The following is a 23,434-nucleotide window of genomic DNA, read 5'->3' as shown; positions in this document are numbered from 1 at the left end:
AGCTGGGAGGGGATGGGAGGGGAGGGGAGGCGATTCTCTGGGACATTAGTTTATCTTGGGGCAACAAGATATACTCCGGGGCTTTTACGTTTTCACCCGTCTCTGGGGTGTTGGTTACATGAGCCTTTCTTTCCAAAGACTGGTCTGGGAGAAAACAAAATCTTCATCTTTTTTGAGCACCAATTACGTGTGTCCCCAAAGAAGACGCTCCACTGCCTTCATGTGACTTCCATAGCCCAGGTGGGAGGGAACGTGGGCCATTTGTAAGAATTACCTTCATTATGGCCTTGGCCATGGCCATTTTTGGTAGGTCCTCACTCTATTCCTACACCCACTTCAAGGGCTGCATCAAAATAGTTATTTCATTTGTTTGTTTTTCAAACCAAATAATGTGTGTCTTATGGGTCTTAGTAGTTACTCCACTTGGGCTGTTGGGCCAAGTCTAAATTATTTTGAAGATAGGTGAAGGACAACAGCTATGCCAGAGACGAGGCTCTAGCTTGAGAGAAGAGCGCAAGCATCATGCCTGGGAAAACAGTCCAGAGCCCTTCTTTTCAAAAACTGGACCGAGGTGGCCTTTGGTTTCCTTACTGATGTTATCACCTGTGCAAATTTTAATGACAGTCATCTAAGCAAACGTGCTCTCTGTGGGGCGGGCTAGTACATGTGTGTGCTTTGCCGGTTTTGGGGTGGGGATTGCCATTGCTAAGTTGTTGCTGTCTGAGTGCACCACTGTGATCTGGGGAAGGCTCAGTCAGGGATCGAGGTAACAAAAGAAGGCTTTTACACTGCTATGTAGTGGGGCAGTGGTTGGAACAGAGTCTGCGTATTTCCAGTATTTTTAGTTGCGTGTTGTTTGGTAACTTAATATATTGACGTATAACTTACATACCTTAAAACTCAGCTGCTTTAAAATGGACAGTGTAATGCTTTCTTTCTTTTTTCTTTTTTCTTTATTTGGCAGAGAGCAAGCAAGCACAAGTAGGGGGAAAGGGCGAAGCAGACTCCCCACTGAGCAGGGAGTCCATTACAGGACTCGATCCCAGGACCCTGGGATCATGACCTGAGCCAAAGGCAGACGCTTAACCGACTGAGCCACCCAGGCGCCCCCAGTGTAACACTTTTGAGGAAATTCTCAGAGTTGTACCACCATCACCCTAGTCCAGCTCTAGAACATGTGTCTGCCTTTCCCCATGTGAGCTCCCCCATGCCCGCTCACGGCTAGTCCCATTCCCACTCCCAGCCGCGGCCACCACTAAGCTGTTTCTGTCTCATTTGCCTGTGTTGGATACTGCGTCGGAAGGAAGCCTACAGTGTATGGTCTTTCGTGTCGGGCTGCTTCTGAGCGTACGGTCGTTGAGGTCCCTCCACGTGCTGCGTGTACCAACCCCTCATACCTTATCACGACTTTGTAGCTTGCCAGGGGGCAGACGTACCCCATTCTGTTTATCCGTTCACCAGGAGAGGGTCATTTGGGTTTGTTTCCACTTTCTGGCTATCATGAGTAATGCCGCTGTAAACATTTTTGTACAAGTTTTGTATGGACATAGGTTTTTTTTTCTCTTGGACAGGGGCGTAAGGGACTTGTAAAGTGTGTGACCTTAGGCCATTCATCTGACTTCTCAGAGCCTGAGTTTCCCTGCCTTAAAGTGTGGGGACACATGTGTCTAACCCACCAGCACTGTCACTGGCTGAGGTACGCAGGGGGTGCTGCCATGTGGCTGGGGCAGAATAGCCATTTAAAGATGTCCCCCTGCCTTTGGGGCGCCCGGGTGGCTCAGTCGTTGAGCATCTGCCTTGGGCTCATGATCCCAGGGTCCCCTGTTCAACAGGGACCCTGATTCTCCCTCTCCCTCTGCTCCTCCCCCCAACTTGTGTTCTCTCTCGCTTTCTCTGATTGCCCTCTCTCTCTCAAATAAATAAATTAAGAAAATAAAGATGTCCCCCTCATCAAAATGCTTTGCCAGATTGGCCCAGTCTGGGAGTCTGCTAGCTGTCTTCCAAGGGAAGGCTGGCTGGGAAGAGTGCAGTTTTTACAGTGGTGGACTGTTGTCCTGCTGGGCCATGGGGAGGAGCAGGAATGCCCCAGATGGAGAAGCAGGCGAGGGACAGGCCCTGCAGAAGGAAATAGGCATATGTGGCACCAAGCCAAACCAAATTCAAAAACGCACAGACAAAGCTTTAAATGACATTTATTTTGTAATGCCTGGAAACTTAGCACCAGTGGGGGACTCACTTAGAATTTCACGGGTGTGGAGGGAATCTTTTTAGCCTGTGGCTTTCAGGTTCTGAACTTTCCACCCCTTGCCGGGGGCAGGGCAGACAGTAGGTACTTACCCAGTTTACTTCCTGGAGGATCGGGGCCAACCGTAGGGATGCTTTTTCAACTGACAACTGCTGTTACTGGTCACAGTGAGAGAGGGATAACCCACTGATTTGTGGACCATTGTCTCGGACACCTAACTGCCAGCGCCTGTCTAGACTGGGCATATTGAAAGCTTATTCAGTATGGTTAGGGTTCTTATAAATATTATAGAAAATAAAATTTACTTTTAAAAAGTTGTAAGGTAAGAGGAGGAATTATCAGGGAGGGGACTGGAATCACGTTCGAAAGTTGAAAAGCAGTGTTTTCATTACTTCAAGAAATGGTCTGTGAATAAGCTAGAACGTAAGCCAAACGACCCAAATGCAAAGAAAATGGGCAGTCATGAATATCTTCTTTCTATTCATGGATGCTGGTGACTTGGTCTTTGTGCTATAAGGGAGCAGTGTCTCCTGAGGTCTTGGTGCACACACCCACCCACCCACCCACACATATACACAAACACACACACATATATATATTTATAATTTAATTGTATATATATGTGCACTTATGCCTGTATACACACACATATTTGTATGGGTGCAAAATATTCATTCATTTATTTGCTCCAAAGATATGTAAAACTGACATAGGAGAAATGTCATCAAAATTAGGTGAAGAAGTGAGGAGAGCTAATCTTTCACACAACTTTAGGAGAATCTTTCCACCACAGTGCACTATGTAAGTGAGCAGTGAGGGCTGCCAGCCATAGTTTCTGGGAGAAGTCTGATAAGGCCAAAATGTCAAGGGGGCCTTGTAGAGCCGGTTGATGTGATGAGAAGGCCCGGGTTCCTAGGGAGAGCAGGTTGTGTGCTGGAACCTTCTTGCCCTCCACTTCATTGCTGAGGCCTGCCATTCTGCATCTGACTGCCTGCCCCGGCGGCTCCACTGCCTGCCCCACCCCTGCCCACTTCTCCCACTGCTGCCCCGGGGCTCCCTCCCATGCCCACGTCTGGTCTGACCATGGAGCCCCACACCCCCACCCCTGCTGCCCCTGGCCCCATTGGTTTCTTTCCTGCAGGGGTTTCTTTTGGGCTTCAGGTGGTCACCCCGAGCTTCCCACTGGCTGCTTATCCTTCGCATCAGGCAGGGACTCATCTCTCTTCAGGGCCTGATCTCTGTAGATACTGGGGATTTGTTGACTGCCATCTCACATCTGTGAACCGGAGCTGAAACATGGCTGCCAGCATTTATTCTCAAAATTGTTTTGGGCACGGTTTAATTTGCATAAAGTTTGCGTTCCTGATTTTCAGCCAAAGCCGCCGGCCCCCCTCCCTCAGAGCTGTACCCTCTTCCCTCCCTCAATTAGCTGACGGCCCAGTACAGGCCTCCCTCTCTCTGCTCAGCCAGCCCAAGGCCACTCATTCCAGTCTGGCTTCACAATTCCACCTGCCCACCCAAGGACAGGCACTGGATTCTTTTCTCATTGCAAACCATGATTAGCTCCTCCTGCTCCTGGGAGGGTATTCCTCCTGCGGTGGGCCCTCTGCCTGTCACGTTATTCCCATGCTGACCTTAGCCACTGTCCCCTTTGCCTGTGACTGAGCTAGGACAGCCCCTTCGTGCTTCTGACCTTCCGTTGCATGCACCTGTTTTGCCAGGGGACAGTAGGCCTAGGAGATGGAGTGCTTGTGTCCCCTCTGTCCAGGTTGATTTACCTCCCACCCCTTCTGGTCTCTTAACTCTCCCAAGAGACCACTCCTCTCCATTTTCACAGCCATTTAGGATTGCCTTGGGTTAATCAACGGTCTTGACCACCGCTCCCCCTCATTTCTCTGTACTGTAGCCAGATTTTTTTTTTGAAATACAGCTCTTACGTGGACTCTCCCTCTTTGAGAACCCTCCAGTGGCTTCTGCTGTCCCATCATGGAAGTCCAGACTCCTTAAAGAGACTTGCCAGGCCTCACACACCCTGCGCCCCTGCCTGGCATTGCCCGGATGGAGCACATGGGCAGCCTGTTTTCTGTGTGCCTCGGAAGGGGCAGGTCTCCTGTCCTGGTCGGCACAGAGCCTGCTGCACGTTTGATGTTGCGAGAGGGGAGCTACATGTACGGTGTATCTGCTTTGCTACCGTAGGCGTGTTATGCTTCTTTTTCTAGGACTTAGACCCTAGTTTTTTTCATATTACTATAGAGGTTTATGGCTGTCCTTTTACTTCAGTGTGTGTTTGTTTTTTGAACATCCTTTGGAAGCGGATTGATTTGCTAGCTCTCCCTTGGTCAGAACTGGAGCCTCCCTTTGGAATGTTGTTCCCATGGAGAGAGAAACAGGACCATGGTTTCTTATAGATTAAATATCTAGAAAGTCGGTGCTTGGAAGGTGCAGCCTGTACTTGTCTTACTGTTTAAAGGTTGGTCCTTTTCCCACCTCGTTGTTCTCACCCCTGCCCCCTCATTTCCTGGAAGAAAAACCCAAGACACACAACTACAAGGCTTATCTGGAGCCCCATGACCTTGGTAGAGTCTCCTATAGAAACCTAAGCCTTAGAGCCCCGGCGCTGGGGATCTCTCCCCTATACCACAAATGCTCCTCACTCTGTTTCTGCTTCCTCAATGTTGTTGATGTGTGCTGGCCTCAGCCTCGCCCTTGTATCCTCTATGGCTCCCTAACTCAGGACGTGAGCCAGACTGGCCTACGTGCAGTCCTTGCCATGCAGCCTCCTTTGCCACAACCTTGGTCGGGTCCTTAACGTCTCAGTTTTCTTTTTTTTTTTCTTTTTAAAGATTTTATTTATTTATTTGACAGAGATAGAGACAGCCAGCGAGAGAGGGAACACAAGCAGGGGGAGTGGGAGAGGAAGAAGCAGGCTCATAGCGGAGGAGCCTGATGTGGGGCTCGATCCCATAACGCCGGGATCACGCCCTGAGCCGATGGCAGACGCTTAACCGCTGTACCACCCAGGCGCCCCTTTAACGTCTCAGTTTTCTTATCTGTGGAATGGTCATCATGACAGCACCTACCCTGCAGGGTTGCGGTGAGGATTAAGGAAAAAGCACATTAAATCCCCAGACATAGCAGGGACTCTATGAATGTTAACAGCTGCCCCTGCTGGGAGTCTCTTCTTATATCAAAACTCACCATTTGCTAGCTGTATGACATCAGAGGAGTTAGTTAACCTCTCTGGGCCTCAGTTTCCCGTTTTAAAATGGGGTTAGTTTAAGTTCCTGTCTTGTCGTATTTATCGATAATCCGTATAGAGGGCTATTGAACATGGCCTGGCTATAGGAAGTGTGCTCAGTAAAGGTCTGCTGCTGCTGTTACTGATTTCTCTAAAAAGTTGCATCAGGGAGAATCCCAGGACCCTATAGTATAGTCAACTGTGTACTTTCTGAAAAATATTTTAAGTAATTTTTTCCCCTTCAGTACGTGGTCGCTACAAAAAAAAAAATTAAAATTTGTAATGCTATCTAAATGTCAGTATGTTTATGGCTTTCCCAATTTTCTCCCCTGTTTTTATTATAAGTCAGTACATCTTTTCCCCATTGGGATTATATGTATTTTTAAAAACATAACTGGAATAACAGTGCATGTCTTTTAATATCTCAGAGTCAACAGTGGTTTTTCATTTATGCTTCTGACTTCTGAAGCTGGGCGCTGTAAAAAGCGTGGGGACTTTTGGAAGGTCTCTATCTCACTCTGCAGCCCTGACTGTGAAAGATCACACCTGCCCTCCCGTCCCTGTGTGCGTGGTGACAATATGTGTCTGTTTAATGCGAGAAAACCACTGCTCCAAATGTACATCTTATTGGGTCAATGGTTAAAGCACGTTAAAGCTTTTTAAAAATTAGCTTTATAAAAGGAAACACGAAGGATCTTGTTGATGGTGGATACATGAACCTACACAGGTAATAGGATTGTTAGAGCTTACGAGTCACATACAGGTGCACACATGCACACTCAGTAAGAATTAATCTGGGGAAATCCGAGTCAGATTCATGGATTGTATCAAAGTCAGTGCCCTGGTTGTGATACAATTTTACAGAATTTTACCATTGCGAGAACCTGGGTGAAGGGTGTAAGGGATCTCTGTACTATTTCTTAAGTCTACATGTGATTATCTACACATGATTAATCACACATGATTAGTTGAAAAAATTAGCTTAAAAATTATTCTAGAGGAAAAAAGCAGCTCTGAATCCTGCTCTCTCCTGTTTGGGTGACATGGAGCCCGATTAAAGCATAGCCCCGTGTTCTTTGTCTCCACAACAGCGGAGGACTTGGTGCTCTGAGTTAAGAGGGTGGGTAGGCGCTAAGCAGCCCCCAGTCGCAATCCTGGTTTCAGCACAGAGCCCTTTTGTTCCTGCCGGGGTCTGGTTCCGGTTGATGAGCCTGGCATGCTGATGCTTGCCTGCCGGGCCAGGGGTCTGGGGGGCCTCCTGCGTCTTTTCCTGCAGTGCTGCCGCAGAGCAGTTGTCTGGCCTGAAAACTAACGCCTGCAGGGACGCAGGAATCTTTACTTAGTAAAGATTTCTCATGACCCCGAGCTAATGAACAAGTGACAGCAATTTCATCTGGCCTCCATCTCCATCAAAGTAAATTCTGATTTAAACCAACCCTTAACGAATCTCCCTCGCTTTTCCTAGCTGGACAGCCCCCACTGGAGGTGAGGGAAGGAAAGTGCCCGAGGCAGTGTACTTCTTTCCAGCTCCCAGAGAAGTGTCAGGTGGAGGAGAGAGCTGGCAGGGGGTTTCAGATTTGGAACCAGATTTCAGATCCCTTTAAGCTAGAAAATCATTCCAACGGATTGGATTTCTCTGAGCTCATTCACTAGGGTGATCTTTACTTGCATTTAATAAAATATTCAGAGAGACCTATTGCATTCGTGCTGCAGCTCGCCATTAGCAATGCTACAGAGGTTGGCTTAGTAATACACTTAATTCCCAACTGCCTTGCTTGGGCTGTTACTGAATGTGGGTCACTGTGAAAGCTGAACCAAGTCTTTGGCTCTTAAGGAATTATTTTGTAGAGTCTTAGTTATAAAGCGTTACCGGTGGCAAGTTTTAAAAAATTTTACACTTGGGTCCTAAACCCATTTACGTTCATTCCTCCCTCCACAGAAAAGCCCTGTGACACCCTTCTTGGTGTTTGTGGAATTGCAGATCGATTCCTTGTCATCGATTTAAAGTAAAACCACCCTGCGATTTTTCCGCAGACTAAAGCATTCTTTCGTTGCACGACCTTTTTCTCCAACAGAAGGAGAACAAAGACCCACCCGTCCTAAAGTGGCCTGCAGGCAGCCTCTTATGACCACAGACAATTACATATGTGGTGAAATAGCACTCCGTGTGCACGCATGCGCCTGTGTATGGCAGGAGTGTAATCAGCCTTTTGGGTGTTGGTTAAAAAGAACCTACGACCCTAGTTTCCATGGTAGGGAAACTGGTTGTCTAGCCTTAGAATGCAGGCCATTTGGGGGGGGGGAGGGGCTGTGCCATTATGAAACGGTCAGCTAAGATTGTTATTTAATAATTATACCAATAGCCACATTCCGAAGGATCCCACTCTGTCCCTGTGGTTGGGTCTCTGTGATTAGCGAGGTCCAGACCCTGTGATGCTTTCTGATCATTCACACACTGGTGGCTGTGCTGCTGACCCATTTCAGTTTGCTGAGTTTATATGAGGCCAGACCCCTTTCTACTCCAGCGCCTGGTCCTCTGTGCCACCGCTAAGAGCGCGTGCACACACAACACACACACACACACAGAGTTACAGACATAGACACACACACACACACACACACACACACACAGTATCAGAACCTTGCAGGATTGGAAGTTACCCCCTCCCCTGAGCCCCCTGAGGCTCTTCCCTGGAACTGGGAAGTGAAATCCAGTGGTGCTGAGCACAGTGTGGCTCGAACCCAGCAAAACCGGCGACCCGTTGTGCCCGACACACAGGCACGACTTGAAGGCCACTTTATTAGATGGGTTATTTGTTTGGCAGGTTTGTGACATCAGTAGCTCATTGCCACTTTTATTTCTTGCAGTTTTATGTGCTGAAAGAGTTGGCCAGATGACTAAGACGTATAATGACATAGATGCTGTCACTCGGCTTCTGGAGGAGGTGAGTGTTTCCGGGGAGGCAAAGAGCCATTTATGATTGACGGATTATAACTTACATTGATTATAGCGTACATTATTGTCTGTCTCAGTGAAGAATCCCCAAAATGGGGCCCTCTCGGGGTACAGGGCAGGGCCTTTACTTTTTGAACTGGTAGCTCTGCGGGTCTTTGTAGCTGTAACTTTGCACAAGGTACGTTAGGTTTTAAAAGGAATGTATTAATGACACCAAATAGGAATATTTGCTAGAATACCCAGTTTAAGATTTTTAAAAGCCCTGAAAGTATTTTGTAACACTCTATTTTAAGGGTATCCAAAAGTGTCAGAAAAATACATCATTATTATATCTTTGTAATTTTTTTGAACTTACCTCAGGTTCAGGGGATATTATGCAGCATAGAAATAATCAAAATCATCGTGGGGAAAAAAAATTAGGAAACTTGCTTAGAATTGGATGAGCTGCTGGTATTGGGACTCTGGTTTTCTCGGTTTCTTCTTAGCATTCTGTTGGCAGTTGAGAATCCCGGTGCTGTGCACACCACTACAAACTGATGAGCACCATATGTATACCCCCATGCCTAGAACCAGCCCGAACACAGCAAGTTCTTAGAGGTATATATTGAATAAATGCCCGTCTTTCAACGTTATCCGTCCTTAATGGCACTGGTGCTTAGACCCTCGTTTCTGCTCTGGAACCAAGACTGCCTTTGGGTCATGTTACCACTCATCAGCTCTTCTCCAGGAAAGGAGTAGAATAATGTGGGAGACACAGAAATCATTGTTGTCATTTTCAGCCACTGGTAGGACAAGGTTGAAACACAGGACCGAGCAGGAGTGGTGGGAGCCAGAGTTTGGGGAGGCATCTTTGTATCCCATTTTTTATGTCTCTCTTCCCCTGTGTTTTTCCCATCTGCACATCTAGTATTATCCCAGCTGCTCCGATGGCTGGACTCTTTGGATTCCCCCTGAGTTCCTCAGGGCTCACCTGCCCAGCCATCCATTCCCCTCCCTTCCTCCTGCAGCCAGCCCTCCACTCATGGACCCAGTTGGGTGGCATGTGGGCAGGAGCTGAGACTGCTTGGCCACCGGCGTGTCACAGCAGTTACCAACACCTAGGCCTCAAATAGGTGATGTTAGGTTTTTGGCTGTGTGATAGGACCATTGGGAGGCATTTTAGGGCGTAGGCCTTCTGGTGGTGCTCCCGTTGCCACCATTATGGTGGCTGGCAGTAGGCACGTGGGAGGCTAGCTTGGTTGGCAGCACTAACTTTTGAAAATGGTTCCGGGGCGCCTGGGTGGCACAGCGGTGAAGCGTCTGCCTTCGGCTCAGGGCGTGATCCTGGTGATCTGGGATCGAGCCCCACATCAGGCTCTTCTGCTATGAGCCTGCTTCTCTCCCACCCCCTGCTTATGCTCTCTCTCTGCTGTCTATATCTCTGTCAAATAAATAAAAAAAATCTTTAAAAAAAAAAAAAAAAGAAAATGGTTCCCACTATGTCCATTTCCCCCAATAGTGCCATGCTGTCCGGATCCCCTAGTAGTTCCAGCATCCACTCCTCACCCCACACCATTAGCCATCGGGTCTTCTGAGGGGGATGTCTGGACCGTTCTTTTCATTCCAAGGCCACTCCACTCCATCAGCCCCCAGAGCCTCAGCAGGGAGTTTTCTGTTTCTCTTTGCAGCTGCCGCCATCCCAAGCCCACCATGGCCACTTTGCCGCCACCCCCGCTTAGAGACACCTAGAAGTCCTCACTGTGTCATCCAAAGCCACACACAAATCACATTCTGAAACCCCCTCCAGCTTGTCTCCAGGGACCTGCCCCGTCTTTCCCTGGCCTTGAGTGTTGTGCCGCAGGGCTCATGGGGACCTTCCAAGCTGACCATCACCACGGCCCCCGGGTGGTCTGTACCCCCGTGAGCCCCCAGCACAGGAGTCATCCTGCAGTTGCGTTTGTTCTGTTCACCCAGCCGGATTAGCCTAGAAGCTTTTCCAAGGTGGGGACCATGGCTGGGGGCGGGGGGTGGGGGTTCTCTTCCCTTTTAACCTTGGAAACAATAGGCCTTTTGTAAATGCCTGCCACGGCTGTCCTGCTTGTTATTAAGGGTAAATCGTTACTGAGAGCTGCGTGTTGTCCGTGCGTCGTCTCATCAGTTCTGCAGTAGCTCTCAGCTGTGGGTGCCACTGTCTCTCCCATCTCAGTGAAGGGACCTGAATCAGAGGACAGAAGCAGCCCAGGGCCACACGGTTGCTTTGCACCCCAGGCTGGTACCTGCAGCGCGTGTGACTCTTGCTTTTGGCTGGAGTGTTGACTGCCCTATTTATTTAGTTTTGGGGAATATAGTCTGCTGGCTGTCAGTGGGACATTTTAAAAACACAAACTGGGTCATATATTTTATGGGATGCGGCCTCTGTGAGTGTCCGCTGCCCGCAGTTCTTGGCTCTTGCCAAGTTGGAGCTGGTAGTGCCCGGTGATCCCTCCCAGGCCAAGACCTGTGTCTGCTTGGACGTTTGGGGATTGCTGCCGAAGGAGCCTGGGCCTGCAGCCCTTCGTGCAGATACTGGGTGTCAGTAGTTCCCGTTCCCCCAGCTAATCTAAACAAGTGTCACTCCCCAGAGAGCATGCTGCCCTCTTTTTAAAAACCCTGAGCTGTCGAAAGGAATATTTGTGGGGCGCTTCCTTCAGGTGGCTTTGTTGTGCATTCTTTGTTCTATTTTTAGCCGCTTATCATGGCAGTGGTCTGTGTGTCCCTGTGTTTTATTTGTAATGCCTTCTTCTCCCTGTGCTGATAAGAACCGCCTCTGAGTCACCGCCTTTCTTTGGAACTAGGTGGGTTCCGGTTAAAGTCTAACTGCCTCGGTCACGTGACAGTTGTACTGGGCTGTGTTTTGCTTGGCTTGGCTTTGGTTCCGCTTCCTCCAATCATTTGCTTTGGTTCGCAGGCCTGCCGCGTGCAGGGAGGGTGCTGGGCGGGGGTGTGCACAGGGTGCCAGAGCGCAGCCCGTGGCCAGCGGGGAGCTTTTGTTTCTGCCTCTAAGGGGAAGACCATTCCAGGGCTTGCCTTGTCTCCCTGCCTTTGGATTTACCTTTGGGCAGAACTTGCCTCCCTCCGCGCCCTCCCCCCCCAGTTTGGAGAGGGTTGTTCCGAGGGCCCCTTAGTCATGCATTTTATGCTGAGATTGGTGAATGAGATGAGTCAGTCGCGAAGTGTGGGAGGCGTGCTCTCCATCTCCAAGGGCTGTGTCAGACAGCACCAGCGCCGCTGGCAGAAGGGGCTGAGCCAAGTCACAGTCTTTTTAAGCAAAGCACGGGCGGGAGGAGGGAGCGAGCAATTGGAATGAGCTTCATCCACCTGGCTGCAGTTTCCCGAGGAAGGAGGGAACCGGATCTTTCAATAGTTTATTTCCAAGGGCCTAAATTATTTATTTGTAGTCTCTCATTCTCACTGTAGTTTAACCCAATGGTCATTTCCTAGCTGGTTGCCTGTTTTCAGAAGTAAACATTTACCGTATGTTGGCTGGTTATAATAAATGCCAATGTGTTCATTCACATTTATCCTCCAAGAGAAGCCCAACCGGTCTGTCCTCTTAGTAAAGAAAAACCAGAGTGACAACAATAAGTTTTTAGTTACTATAAATTTTAGATGAGCTGTTTTAGATAACTTTTTGTTTTAAAGATTTTATTTATTGGGGCGCCTGGGTGGCTCAGTTGTTAAGCGTCTGCCTTCCGCTCAGGGCTTGATCCCAGGGTCCTGGGATTGAGCCCCACATCAGGCTCCCTGCTCCGCTGGGAGCCTGCTTCTCCCTCTCCACTCCCGCTGCTTGTGTTCCCTCTCTCACTGGCTGTCTCTCTCTCTGTCAAATAAATAAATAAAATCTTTAAAAAAAAAAGATTTTATTTATTTATTTGACGGGGCTGGGGTGTACAAGCAGGGGGAGCAGCAGGCAGAGGGAGAAGCAGGCTCTCCACTGAGCAGCAGCCTGATGCAGGACTCGATCCCAAGACCCTGGGATCATGACCTGAGCTGAAGGCAGATGCTTAACTGATTGAGCCACCCAGACGCCCTAGATAACTTTTAAGTAATCTCCACACCCAACATGGGGTTCAAACTCACAACCCTGAGATCAAGAGTCACATGCTTTACCAACTGAGCCAGTCAGTGCCCCCCTAGGATAACTTTTAGACAAGACGTCACTTGTTTAATTTTTTCATTTCATCCATAAATAGTTTTGCTATAACTTCTTGCCTTTTTTTCCAGCAGAGAGTTTTATTTATATTACTATAAAGATTAGATTTTTGGTGTAGATGGGGTGAAAGCTGCCCCACTGTGGGGCAGGGAGGGTGAGCAGCACCCCAGGTCTGAGGTTTGGGGTGTCATGGGGAGGGGGAGGGGCTTCAGTGAGTGTATAGCCCATTTGTTTTTCTTCCCCTGACCATTGCTGTTGGGCTCTGGCCTTCGTGCGCCATGGGAAGCCCTCACCGTCCTTCGGGTGCTCCAGCTGGCCTTGCCCAACGGGCTTCCATAATTATAATTTTTGCTTGATTTCTTTGCCGTGGAGTCTGCCCACAGAATGTGGCCAAGGCATACAGAATGTCTGTGTTTGTTGGAACTTCGCATGACGCATGCCATGATGGATGCGTGATGTCATGTACACCAGCGAGGCCGTGAAGCCTCTGGCCTTAAGCGCTTGCTGGGTATTCAGTCTGAGAATTTGTTCTGGTAGACAGATTCAATAGACTTGAGTTAGATTTGCGGAGACCACTCTTTCGAAGAGAAATGGACACTGGTATTGCGGTTTTAATTGAGTGTTAGCCGGCTGAAACCATTTGCATGAGAGGCTAATTTTGAGTCAGCCTGAAGAGGTCGGTGCCCTCCCACCACTCCTTTGGGTCCTTTCCCCCACGTACCAAAGAAGCACACATGTTGAGTCTCAGAAGTGATGAAAGGCCGCTGAGCGAAGGACCGTCCTTGGAAGAGACAGTCGCCAGCATGGATGAGCACACAGATGAACATCTCGGTTCATTGGGCAGAGTCGCTGGTCCCCTTTGTTCCGTGGCAGGCGTACGAGGAGGCACACATTGCGGGAATGAGGTATTTGTGGCTCCCATGATGTGACGCCCGGCTGGCTTCTGGGGCAGCGGGGATGGCAGTGACAGGTTTCAGGACCGTAGGAAACAGGGAAGAGTGACCATCATCTGTGCGAGAGAGAGAGTGCCACATCCCCGTCAACTCCAGAGCCTTCCCAAACTGTACTTCCACCTCCATTGCTCGGCTCCTAAGGTGTGCTGCTAGGGCATGGAATTACTTGGTGGATGTAGAAGTTAGAAATAAAAACTGCCTGCCTGCCTGCCTTCCTTCCTTCCTTTTCTTCTTTCTTTCTTTTTTTTTTTTTAAAGATTTTATTTATTTATTTGACAGAGATAGAGACAGCCAGCGAGAGAGGGAACACAAGCAGGGGGAGTGGGAGAGGAAGAAGCAGGCTCATAGCGGAAGAGCCTGATGTGGGACTCGATCCCGGAACGCCGGGATCACGCCCTGAGCTGAAGGCAGACGCTCAACCGCTGTGCCACCCAGGCGCCCCTCTTCTTTCTTTTTTTTTTTTTTTGATATCCTACAACTCTGAATCATAATGCTAGGAGATTTTTTCAAGGGCAGCTCAGCCAGTCGGCCCCACCAGCCCTCCCCATCGAACAGAGGAGAGAACCGGGTCCGAGGGGCATTCAGAGCCCAAGCTCATGGCTGTGGAGGAGAAGGGTTCGCCCTGAGCAGGTCAACTTTTGGCCAATACCTGCTGTAAGAAACGCATCTCAGGCTGTGACTCTGTACTCAAATAAATACATGACAAGCAAAAGCATAAACATGAAATAAGACCCTTATTCTGTTGAATGCACTTCGGTATTTCAATTTCATGCTATTGAATTTCATTTAAAACAAAATATCCGTTGCCATTATGAAAATGGTTGTCAGCCTCCTGACGGTTCATAACCTATGTTTGGGAAGAGCTAGCCTGGAGAGTGCCCGATGCTTGTTCAATGGAAACCATGGGTCCCAAGGCCATGTGGGTGGGTGGTTAGTAGCCAGTCAGAAGCTGAGACTCCTCCCCAGCTTTTTTTCCTGCTCTAAACTACATGTTCCTATTCATCTGCTTTTTACACCAGCTGGACAGAATAATTAGCAGAAGCTTCTTAAATGATTTTGTTTTCCAGAGTTCTCCTCCCCCTTGCTACAGGGGAGCAAGTTGAATCTAACCACAGTGGCAAACAGTCTCTCGGGCACGGACGAGTCTGCCTTTGGTGCTGGCATCTCTCCTGCTGTCTGCACTCTCAGGGAACATCTTTCCTCCCACAGAGGCAGCTGCACCTTTATTTAGTATGTTTTTTAAAGATTTATTTATTTATTTTAGGGACTACACAAGCAGGGGGAGGGGCCGAGGGAGAGAATCTCAAGCAGACTCCCTGCTGAGCGTGGAGCCCGACACAGGGCTCAGTCTCACAACGTGGAGATCGTGACCTGAGCCAAAATCAAGAGTCAGCTGCCCAGCCGACTGAGCCCCCCAGGCGCCCCAGCAGCCGTACCTTTATTCACCGCTAAAGATCTTCCCTTGTGTACTGCTCTGCTACATACAAGCGACGTCATCGGCTGAACTGCCAGAAACTCCTGTGTTCTTAACACAGGCTTTGTCTCTGAAGTAAGGCAGTTTTATGCATTATCTCATTTTGAAAGTATTTAAAAAATTTTTTTATTTTTTTTTTTTTGTAATCTCTATCCACAACGTTAGGGCTCAAATTCCCAACCCTGAGATCAAAAGTCACACACTCTTCCCACTGAGCCAGCGAGGTGCCACTTGAAGGTTTTTTTTTTTTTTCTTTTTTAATAAATCTAAGTACAGGCACATGGGTGGCTCAGTCAGTTAAGCGTCTGACCCTTGGTTTTGGCTCAGGTCATGATCCCAGGGTCATGGAATCCAGCCCCTCATCAGGCTCCATGCTGAGTGGAGTCTGCTTCAGATTCTCTCTCCCTCTCCCTTGGATCCTCCCACTTGTGCTCGCTCTCTCTCTCTCTCAAATAAATAAATAAATCAAAAAAAATTATAAAAGAATCAACCCAAGTATCCTCCATTAAGTAAAAGAAACATGCTATTGGATTTCAGAGTAACTTTGAACATTTGTGTTTCATATGAAGTAAATGTAAATAACTCAGTAAATTCCACCCTCGTCTGTTCTAACGAGCCTGCCTCCCTGCATCAGCTCTTGGCCACATTGCAAGAGCACTGGAGTTTCTGTGCTCATTCATTCATCCAGCGAGCAGTTACTCTGAGTATTTCCATGCGCTGGGCCCTGGGGATACAATAGCGCAGGCCTCAGGTAGGCAGGTTGTCAAGTGATTTCACAGACACCAAAAGCAGCTGCGGAGAAATGTTTTTGGAAGCACGTTTCTCTTGTAGGAACAGAGACTTGTTTTCATTGGATTTTAAGGTTGTCTCCCATTGCCCGAGGTCTGCGTAGCTCTTACACATTCTGGGGGCAGAGCGTTCCCCCTCTTTGAACAGGTATCAAACCTGGGTGTGTGGATGGTGAGTTATTAATACCCTTGTTAGTTCTAACCGCTCTGTTTTCCTCAGTTGACACTGAGCACTCTGGGTCCTTCAGGAAGCACAGGTGTTCTGAACGTCTGTTCTCACTTCTGCCTTTCGTAGAAAGAGCGGGATTTAGAACTGGCGGCTCGGATTGGCCAGTCGTTGTTGAAGAAGAACAAGACGCTGACGGAGAGGAACGAGCTGCTGGAGGAGCAGGTGGAATACATCCGGGAGGAGGTGAGCTGCTGGCCATGCCGTGGCTGGGTGGGCTTGGGCTCAGGCCCCGCGCTGCCTGTCCCGGGGCGGCCACCTGGAGGCAGAAGGCCGCCTTCCTGCTGCTGCTGCTGCTGTTCTGACAGTGTGGACAGCACCGGCTGGGGTAGGAACAGCCTCCATCTACCCACTAGGCCTGCTAGGTCCCCCCAGGCCTGGGTGTGTACTGGACCAACGCCAGTCCCTGTCCCCCCAAGAGTCCAGATCTTCACCAAGGCTGGGAAAGACAGCTCTCGGCAGGAGCGCACGCGGGCTAACACGGCAGTGAGCAGGGGTTCCTGGGGCACGTGGGCACAGGCAGGCCAGAGGGGAGCCCTGTCAGGAGGAGGCCAGCCTGTGCTGCAGGGTAGGGCAGTGATGGCACATTCTTCATTCCAATACAATTTTGTGTTTGTAAAACAAAACGAGAAAAATAGGCTGTATTGTCATTTTAAGAACCCTGTCATTTCCATGATACAAATCTTGGCTGAAGGGCATTGTTGGCAGGGGAGGGGGTCTGAATGCTTTGGGCTTATCTTAAGGGGCTGAGGTTTCCGAGGGCAACACTGGTTTTCTGGGAGGTTGTGGTGCAGGCAGGACAAGCAAGGCTCTGCAGAGTCGGATGGGGTCGCTGGAACAAGGCTGAGGAGTTAGAGCCTGGCCCTACTTTGTAGCTTCTTTCCCATCATCCTGTTCTTTTAACTGCGAATTTTAGCTGTGAGGACTTTCACTTGACCTTCTTCTTCTCCTGGTCTCCCTTATTTTCTATCAGAAACCTTCTCAGCGGGAAAGGAGGCCCTGACTCATGTCTCTTAGATGTATTCAGACCTTTTCCTCATTGAAGCTGTTCCCAGCTATTGTTGCTTGGGTTTAGTAACAGTAATATTGATGAAACAGGGTTGCTAATATCTAAGAAAAGTTTTCATCCTGGGCGGCTTCCTTTGAAAGATGATATGGTAGAATATGGTCTTGTTTTGGAGAAGTCAAGTCGCCCCCTGCTTTCCTGGCACCCAGCATCATGACCTGACCTCCCCTTCTCTAAGGCATTAGAGCAGGCCAGGTCAGCCTGGCCTCTGAGCAGAGGACCATGCCGCCTGGGGAACCAGTAAATGGTCACCCACTGTCCTTTGGGTGCTGTTCCTCCACATGTCTGCCCTGGCCTGGGCTTCCCTCACCTCACACAAACAGCACCCACCTCTTTGGAAGTGGAAATGCCTCTTTTTCCTTGGAAAAGCTTTGAATGGGGAAGCTGTAACATGTTCCCCTTTGGCACGTCATTACATTGTCAGTCTAGATGTTGAAACTAAAGCTATTGTGTGCATAGAATTTGCTTCTCCATGGAAGACGTAAATACCCACTGTGTTGTGTAGGAAATAACCGTAGCCCCAAATCAAATTAGAAACAAGAAAGAATGAAAACTAGATTGTAATTCTCGTTTACCGCACTGGATCCCTGTTCATCAGTAGTAAGCAGTGAAAGGGAAGTGAAAAATTTTATGGCACAGGTTTGTTTGCTTAAGATGTTAAGTATAAATCAGGAGACTTGCAAAAACTGTCCTAGTAATCTGTATGGCCACTTCCTGATGGCTGCCTCCTTTCTCTCCTATCTTGTGGTCAAGATAGCACAGAGCAAGGTCTGGCCAGGCTTTGCCGCGAGCCCTGTGAGGGTGTAGCAGTCACAGGGTGGGGTGTGAGTGTGCCAAGTGTGACAGCAAGGGTGGACAAGCTGCTTGTCGCTGCCTACCCAGAGCTGGCATCGCCAGGAGCCCGGTGGAGGGTGGCATTTGGTTTCAGCAGAAGTGAATGGCCTCTCCTTTCATTTGGTAACAGGACCTTTTTCTCTGGCCATTTGCCCAGCTGGTCATCTGGCTACTTGCAAAGCCCATATGCTGTCTTGCCCCCCACCCAACATCATTCTAGAGCCTTCTAGTCTCCTCTCACCTCCTCTCTGAACCAAAGTAAAAACTATAAATCTAGGCAGAGGGTTTTCTGTCCAAACACAGTTGACTGTATTTTTCTTCAGTGGGATCAAATGTAACCTCTTTTTCTTGAAAAGCACAAAACCAATGACATGCCTTCACTTTGGGTGAGGAGTTAAACGCGCGTTGTCCCCCAGCAGCAGGTGTTTGAACATGGAGGGGGCATTGTCCGCGCTCGGGGCTGAACGCCGGGCCCCCGGCCGTGTCTATGCAGGTGTCTCAGCTCCGGCATGAGCTGTCCATGAAGGATGAGCTGCTTCAGTTCTACACCAGCGCAGCCGAGGAGAGCGAGCCCGAGTCCGTGTGCTCCACCCCGTAAGTCACCGAGGGCCGTGTCTCTGGGGCTGGCCTTCGTCCGTGTCCTTGGAGTTGTCTTGGCAGGGTTGCTTCCCCAGCAGCTCAGGTCCACTGCTCCCAGCCTTCCCCAGACCAGGAGTCTCCATGTGCCTCCAACAAATTGATTGCAGTATTTTAGCAGGGCGTGGAAGGACAGGATTCTTCCCCTCAACTTAGATTGACCGGGCCTGGTCACGGGTAACAGGGTGGGCCCCACGGTTAGAGGATAGTACCAGGTTCTGGAGCCAGAGGTGCCATGGTGGGCCCCTGGGACAGAAGGTGTGGGGACTTCTCGGAGAGTCAGCAGAACCTCACATTAGGGGCATGAACTCTAGAGCCCAGGGGACTGAGTTCAGACCTTGGCTCTGTGGTTTCCTAGCTATGTGCTCTTGGCCAAGTTACTTAACCACTCTGTGCCTGTTTCCTCCTTCGTAAAATGTGAATACTGATAGTGCTTCATTCAGAGGGTTATGAGCATGACTTGACTTCATACCTGTAGAGTACTTCAAACTAGAACATGTCCTAGGCACGTAGAATTGCAGTGTGAATATGAAATAGACTTCGAGGCATCTGGAAATGTGCACTGGCGTTGAGTAGTTGATTCTACGGAGTTGTGAGGCCGTGTGGCAACTGCACACGGTGGCCAGAGGGTTGGGATGGGGCTCCTGAGTGCTGGCGAGCCTGTGTGCTGGCAGGTGCTGTTTCCCTGGGGGGCCGCCGTCCCCCCTGCGTGGTTCGTAGACCCCTCCCCCCCGTGGAAACGGTGGTTTGCCAGGTGCAGGGAGCCAGTGTCTCTCCCTGGAGCGAGATTGCACTTTCTCCCCCAGGTTGAAGAGGAATGAGTCATCCTCCTCCGTCCAGAATTACTTCCATCTGGATTCTCTTCAGAAGAAGCTGAAGGACCTTGAGGAGGAGAACGTCGTACTTCGATCGGAGGTGAAGTGCACTCCCTGCCCTTGTCCCTCTGGAGGGTGGTGGCCCCCTTTGCCTTATCTGGCAGAAGGAGCCGTGCTTACGGTGCTGTTCTAAAGGGTGACCGTCTGTGGGGAGCCACCTGAGCTCCGCTCACCCCGGCCCCCAGAGCCCAGCAGGCGTGCCTCATCCGTGTGCAGGGCATTGGCTTCTGGGGGACTGAGGATTCGGGGGTTGTCAGTGTGGATGGGCAAGCATGGTGAGCCCCTCCTCCTTCAGTTAGGGCGGGGCTCCGTTGGTGCCGCCTGGCTATGGCATCCTCCAGCTCTGCCATGGAAGTGACAGGGACGCATGTTGCCGCAGGTCACATAGGCTCTGAGGGAACGTGGTACGTGAGAATGTGGAGACAGGTTTCTTAGACGATTAACTTAAAAAGGTAGAGCTAGGACCACATGGGGACTCCTGCTTTTGAGTGTTTCTGACTAGCTAGTTGCTGTGCCAGGCACTTTGCCTGTGTTGTGTTCTTGTTTTTCGGATTTTTTTCAAATTTCACAGCAAGGCTGGAGGCGGGTTACTTTGCTTCTCGTTTACAGTGAGAAAGCTGGGACCCAGGCTCCTAGGTGTGTGATTTGCCAACCGGCGCAAGTGAGGGAATGACAAAGGCAGGATCTGCAAGGCTCTGTGACTCTGAACCCATTACTTCCCTTCACCCACGGCCCCTACCTGGAAACACTGATGCATGCAAGTTTAGTACTTTTTGTCTTAATTATCAGTGAGTTTATGCTCTCCAGCCAGAGGTATGCTTTGTCAAGTTTGGGCTGCATGCCCACCTGAGCTGGCCCAGGGCTCCCTGCAACCCCTGCAATAGGGCAGACCACCTTGAACCTGCCCACACGTTGGAAGGAGCCTCATGTCTGGGCTTACGCCAGGGCTATGCACGAGGAAAGGATCATGTTCCCTTAGATCTTTCATCTTCTAGTCCTCATTGACTAATGGGAAACACAAACCCAGAGCCACCCAGAGGGTTGTGCAAGCTTTCTCTGCCAGCCAGTGGCCAAGCCAAGACTACTGCCCAGAGCTTTCCCTCCCAGTGCCTGCCCCAGGTAAATCCTCCAGTCCTGGGTGCGCAGTAATCCATGCCTCTGTCAGAGTCCACCTAAAGCAGGTGGAGGGAATCTGACCCCATCTACCAGTTCTACCTCAGCTTTCGGGAGCGTAGTGTCTCCTTGGGACCAGGGCCTGAGGGCTCAGAGATACTCCTCTCCACCTGGGATATTTTCTTCAGACCTTTGGATCTCTATTTTCTCACCTTGTCAGCTGGGAGCAGGCTATCCAGAGTCCTGGGATAGCTCTTGGGTCTCTGAATTCTAATGCTTTTGTACCGTCCCTTGTTTTTACTAAGCTGAACACAGAGGATCTAACTCCAGCTCAGACCTCAAGCACAGTGCCTTGCAGAAAACAGGTTACGTGACACGTGTTAGCCATTCTTGTGGTCATCCTTAGACGGTAGGCGGAGCTGAGTCCTAGACACTGTTGGGGTCACAAAAGGGAGCCGGGACAGATTCAAATGAGTAGACACCAGGGTGGCGCTTTGCAGAGTGCATATCGCTTTGTGTGGCGCCCTCTGGTGGTACACCTTTTTCAGCTCTTCAGCTTTGAGGATCCGAGATTCCTTAACTTAGCAGGGCATTCTGATGGACTTTCTGTATTTGAGGGTGTCAGGGATGGCAGGTGGGGAGAGGGTGAAGGGCAGCTTCCCAGACCCAGGTTAATCTTTGCTCCGTGACCCAGCCTTGCCCACCCCACCAGTCCAGGTGTGAATGTGGAGCCTCTGACCTGAGCCTTGTCCACAGGCCTGCCAGCTGAAGACGGAGACCATCACTTACGAAGAGAAGGAACAGCAGCTGGTCAACGACTGTGTGAAGGAGCTGAGTATGGCCTGGTCCTCTTGCTCCATCCCCGTCCCCTCTTTTAACTTTCCGCAGCTGCCATCATTGTGATGAGACCCTACCCCCCGCAGTCTTACGTGGCACCCCTCACCCTGATTCATGAGAAACTGGGTGCTAGGTTGTCAGCCATACGCTGTCCCCATTTCTCACTGAGACGGAGGTTTAATTTTGATTCCGGCTTTCTGCTGGAATACTGGAGTTACGTGATTTCTAAGTTAAGCCCAGTTACAGAGGTCCCCTGTCGATGTACAAACACTAATCAGTTATGGTTTCTCATAACTGATGTGTGAAAGGTGAGGCCAGAGTTCTCCCGCTTTGCAAACAAGTACTTCCCCTGCCCTCTCTATCGTAGTTTACAAGTTAAGACAAAAGGGCAAACAGTATTTTGAATTTCAGCAAAACAATAAAAGAAACACACCCTGTGTTCCAATCTAGTAAAATGAATTATGACTCTGAGTATGGGTTGAAAACACCCAAGGGAATTATATGGTATGGGCACAGTTTCTTCTAGAACAGGGTGCAGCAGGGCTTCCTGTTGATGATGTGGGTCCGTTCACACATGAACATGGGGATTCAGCCCAATGCAGTTTTGTGTGGGGTGGCATCTCCCAGCTGACTCCCAAAGCCTGTCTGACTCCCTCTAGTCAACGGGCTTGGGTCCCCACACCAGGCCCCACACCTCCTTCTCATGACAGACAGAGCCCGTATGGGAAAATGGGCACCGTTCCTTCTTCAGCGCCCTCTCCTCCCCTTGTCTGGTAACAAAGATGCTTTTTCTTGTGCAAACCACAGAGAAGCCATTCTCTCTAGGTCTGACTTTCTCTTGTTGTCATTTCTTGGTTGAAGGGGATGCCAATGTGCAGATCGCCAGTATCTCAGAGGAGCTGGCTAAGAAGACCGAAGACGCTGCCCGCCAGCAAGAGGAAATCACGCACCTGCTGTCACAGATAGTTGACTTGCAGAAGAAGGCGAAAGCTGTAAGGCTTCTGTTTCTCTCTGGCTGCTGCGGATGCATTTGTCTCCAAAGACCGTGCCCTTTGGTTTCGTAGTTTAGGAATCAGTGCTGCCCCTTTGGAGAAAGGGCTTATTAGCAAATTCAGTAGAATCAAGTTAGTCACCCTGAACTGGGGAGGGCATCATAGACGCACTTATCTCCTAAAAATAATCCGCACATGAATAGAATTCGTTAAGAAAGGTGCCGGGGATACGGAGTTCTGAAATTTAACTTGTGAGTTTTCTAGCCTAGGATTTGTTGTTACACAGTGCACCTGGTGTTCCCGCAGCAGAATAATATCCCCTTTAGATTTAAGACGGAGCAGCAGCAAGACAACAACAACAAAACAAACACAGTTTAGCTTCGCACATCAGGCCTTTGCTAGAAGCATGAGGTGAAGTGCGTCTGGGAAGGGGCTGTGCCTGCGGAGGCGGGCATAGGGCGGGCTGTACAGAGTGAACACGGACGGAGGAAAGGCTGCCTTCAAAATTACAGAAAAGACGAAATGTTACCGTAGAAATATGATAGGATCAGAACCGATCAGGTAATAAGAGGAAGACAGACGTTTCCAGGTATATTAAAGGAGAGGCTGACGGCCCTTGCCCCGTTGCAGTGCGCAGTGGAAAATGAAGAGCTGGTCCAGCACCTGGGGGCTGCGAAGGATGCCCAGCGGCAGCTGACGGCCGAGGTGAGCCCCCCCCCCCCCAACCAGGCCCATCGCACTTAGGGTGATCAGCCTCCCTCTGATGGGCCGCTGATCGTGTCCACCTCACCTGCCGGTGTTATCCTGAATCGAAAGCCATTCTTACTGGTAATTCCTGCTGATGCTGTCACTGCTGGCGAGCACCTGCTAGGCCGGGCCCTGTCCAGCCCACTCCTACTGAGTGTCCTGTGAGGAAAATGGCACGATGCTCACCATGGAAAGGAGCCCGCTCAGAGACATAGCTAGAAATGAGGGTGTGACAATTCACTCTCCCATTCGTGGAAAGTTGGCTTAAAAAAAAAAAAAAAAA

The 23,434-nt window shown here is 49.7% G+C and overlaps 1 protein-coding gene across 10 annotated transcripts in view; it reads left to right on the top strand.

Moving 5' to 3' along the window:
* TRAK1 (trafficking kinesin protein 1) overlaps positions 1-23,434 on the top strand; it is a 115,255-nt gene that overhangs the window by 62,925 nt on the left and 28,896 nt on the right. For 8 of the 10 annotated variants that reach the window (XM_040636918.1, XM_040636923.1, XM_040636922.1 and 5 more), the window contains 7 exons: positions 8,352-8,428; positions 16,121-16,237; positions 18,445-18,545; positions 19,394-19,502; positions 21,332-21,410; positions 22,274-22,404; positions 23,035-23,109. In XM_040636918.1, the coding sequence (XP_040492852.1) occupies positions 8,378-8,428; positions 16,121-16,237; positions 18,445-18,545; positions 19,394-19,502; positions 21,332-21,410; positions 22,274-22,404; positions 23,035-23,109 (663 nt within the window). In that variant the 5' untranslated portion in view covers positions 8,352-8,377. Of the gene's footprint in view, positions 1-8,351; positions 8,429-14,063; positions 14,794-16,120; positions 16,238-18,444; positions 18,546-19,393; positions 19,503-21,331; positions 21,411-22,273; positions 22,405-23,034; positions 23,110-23,434 lie in introns of those variants that run through there. The other 2 variants (XM_040636914.1, XM_040636921.1) reach the window with 2 other exon arrangements.

Source organism: Ursus maritimus, unplaced genomic scaffold, assembly GCF_017311325.1.
Source record: "Ursus maritimus isolate PB19 unplaced genomic scaffold, ASM1731132v1 scaffold_20, whole genome shotgun sequence".
Taxonomy (NCBI): Eukaryota; Metazoa; Chordata; class Mammalia; order Carnivora; family Ursidae; genus Ursus; species Ursus maritimus.
This window is presented reverse-complemented; position numbering and strand designations above follow the sequence as displayed.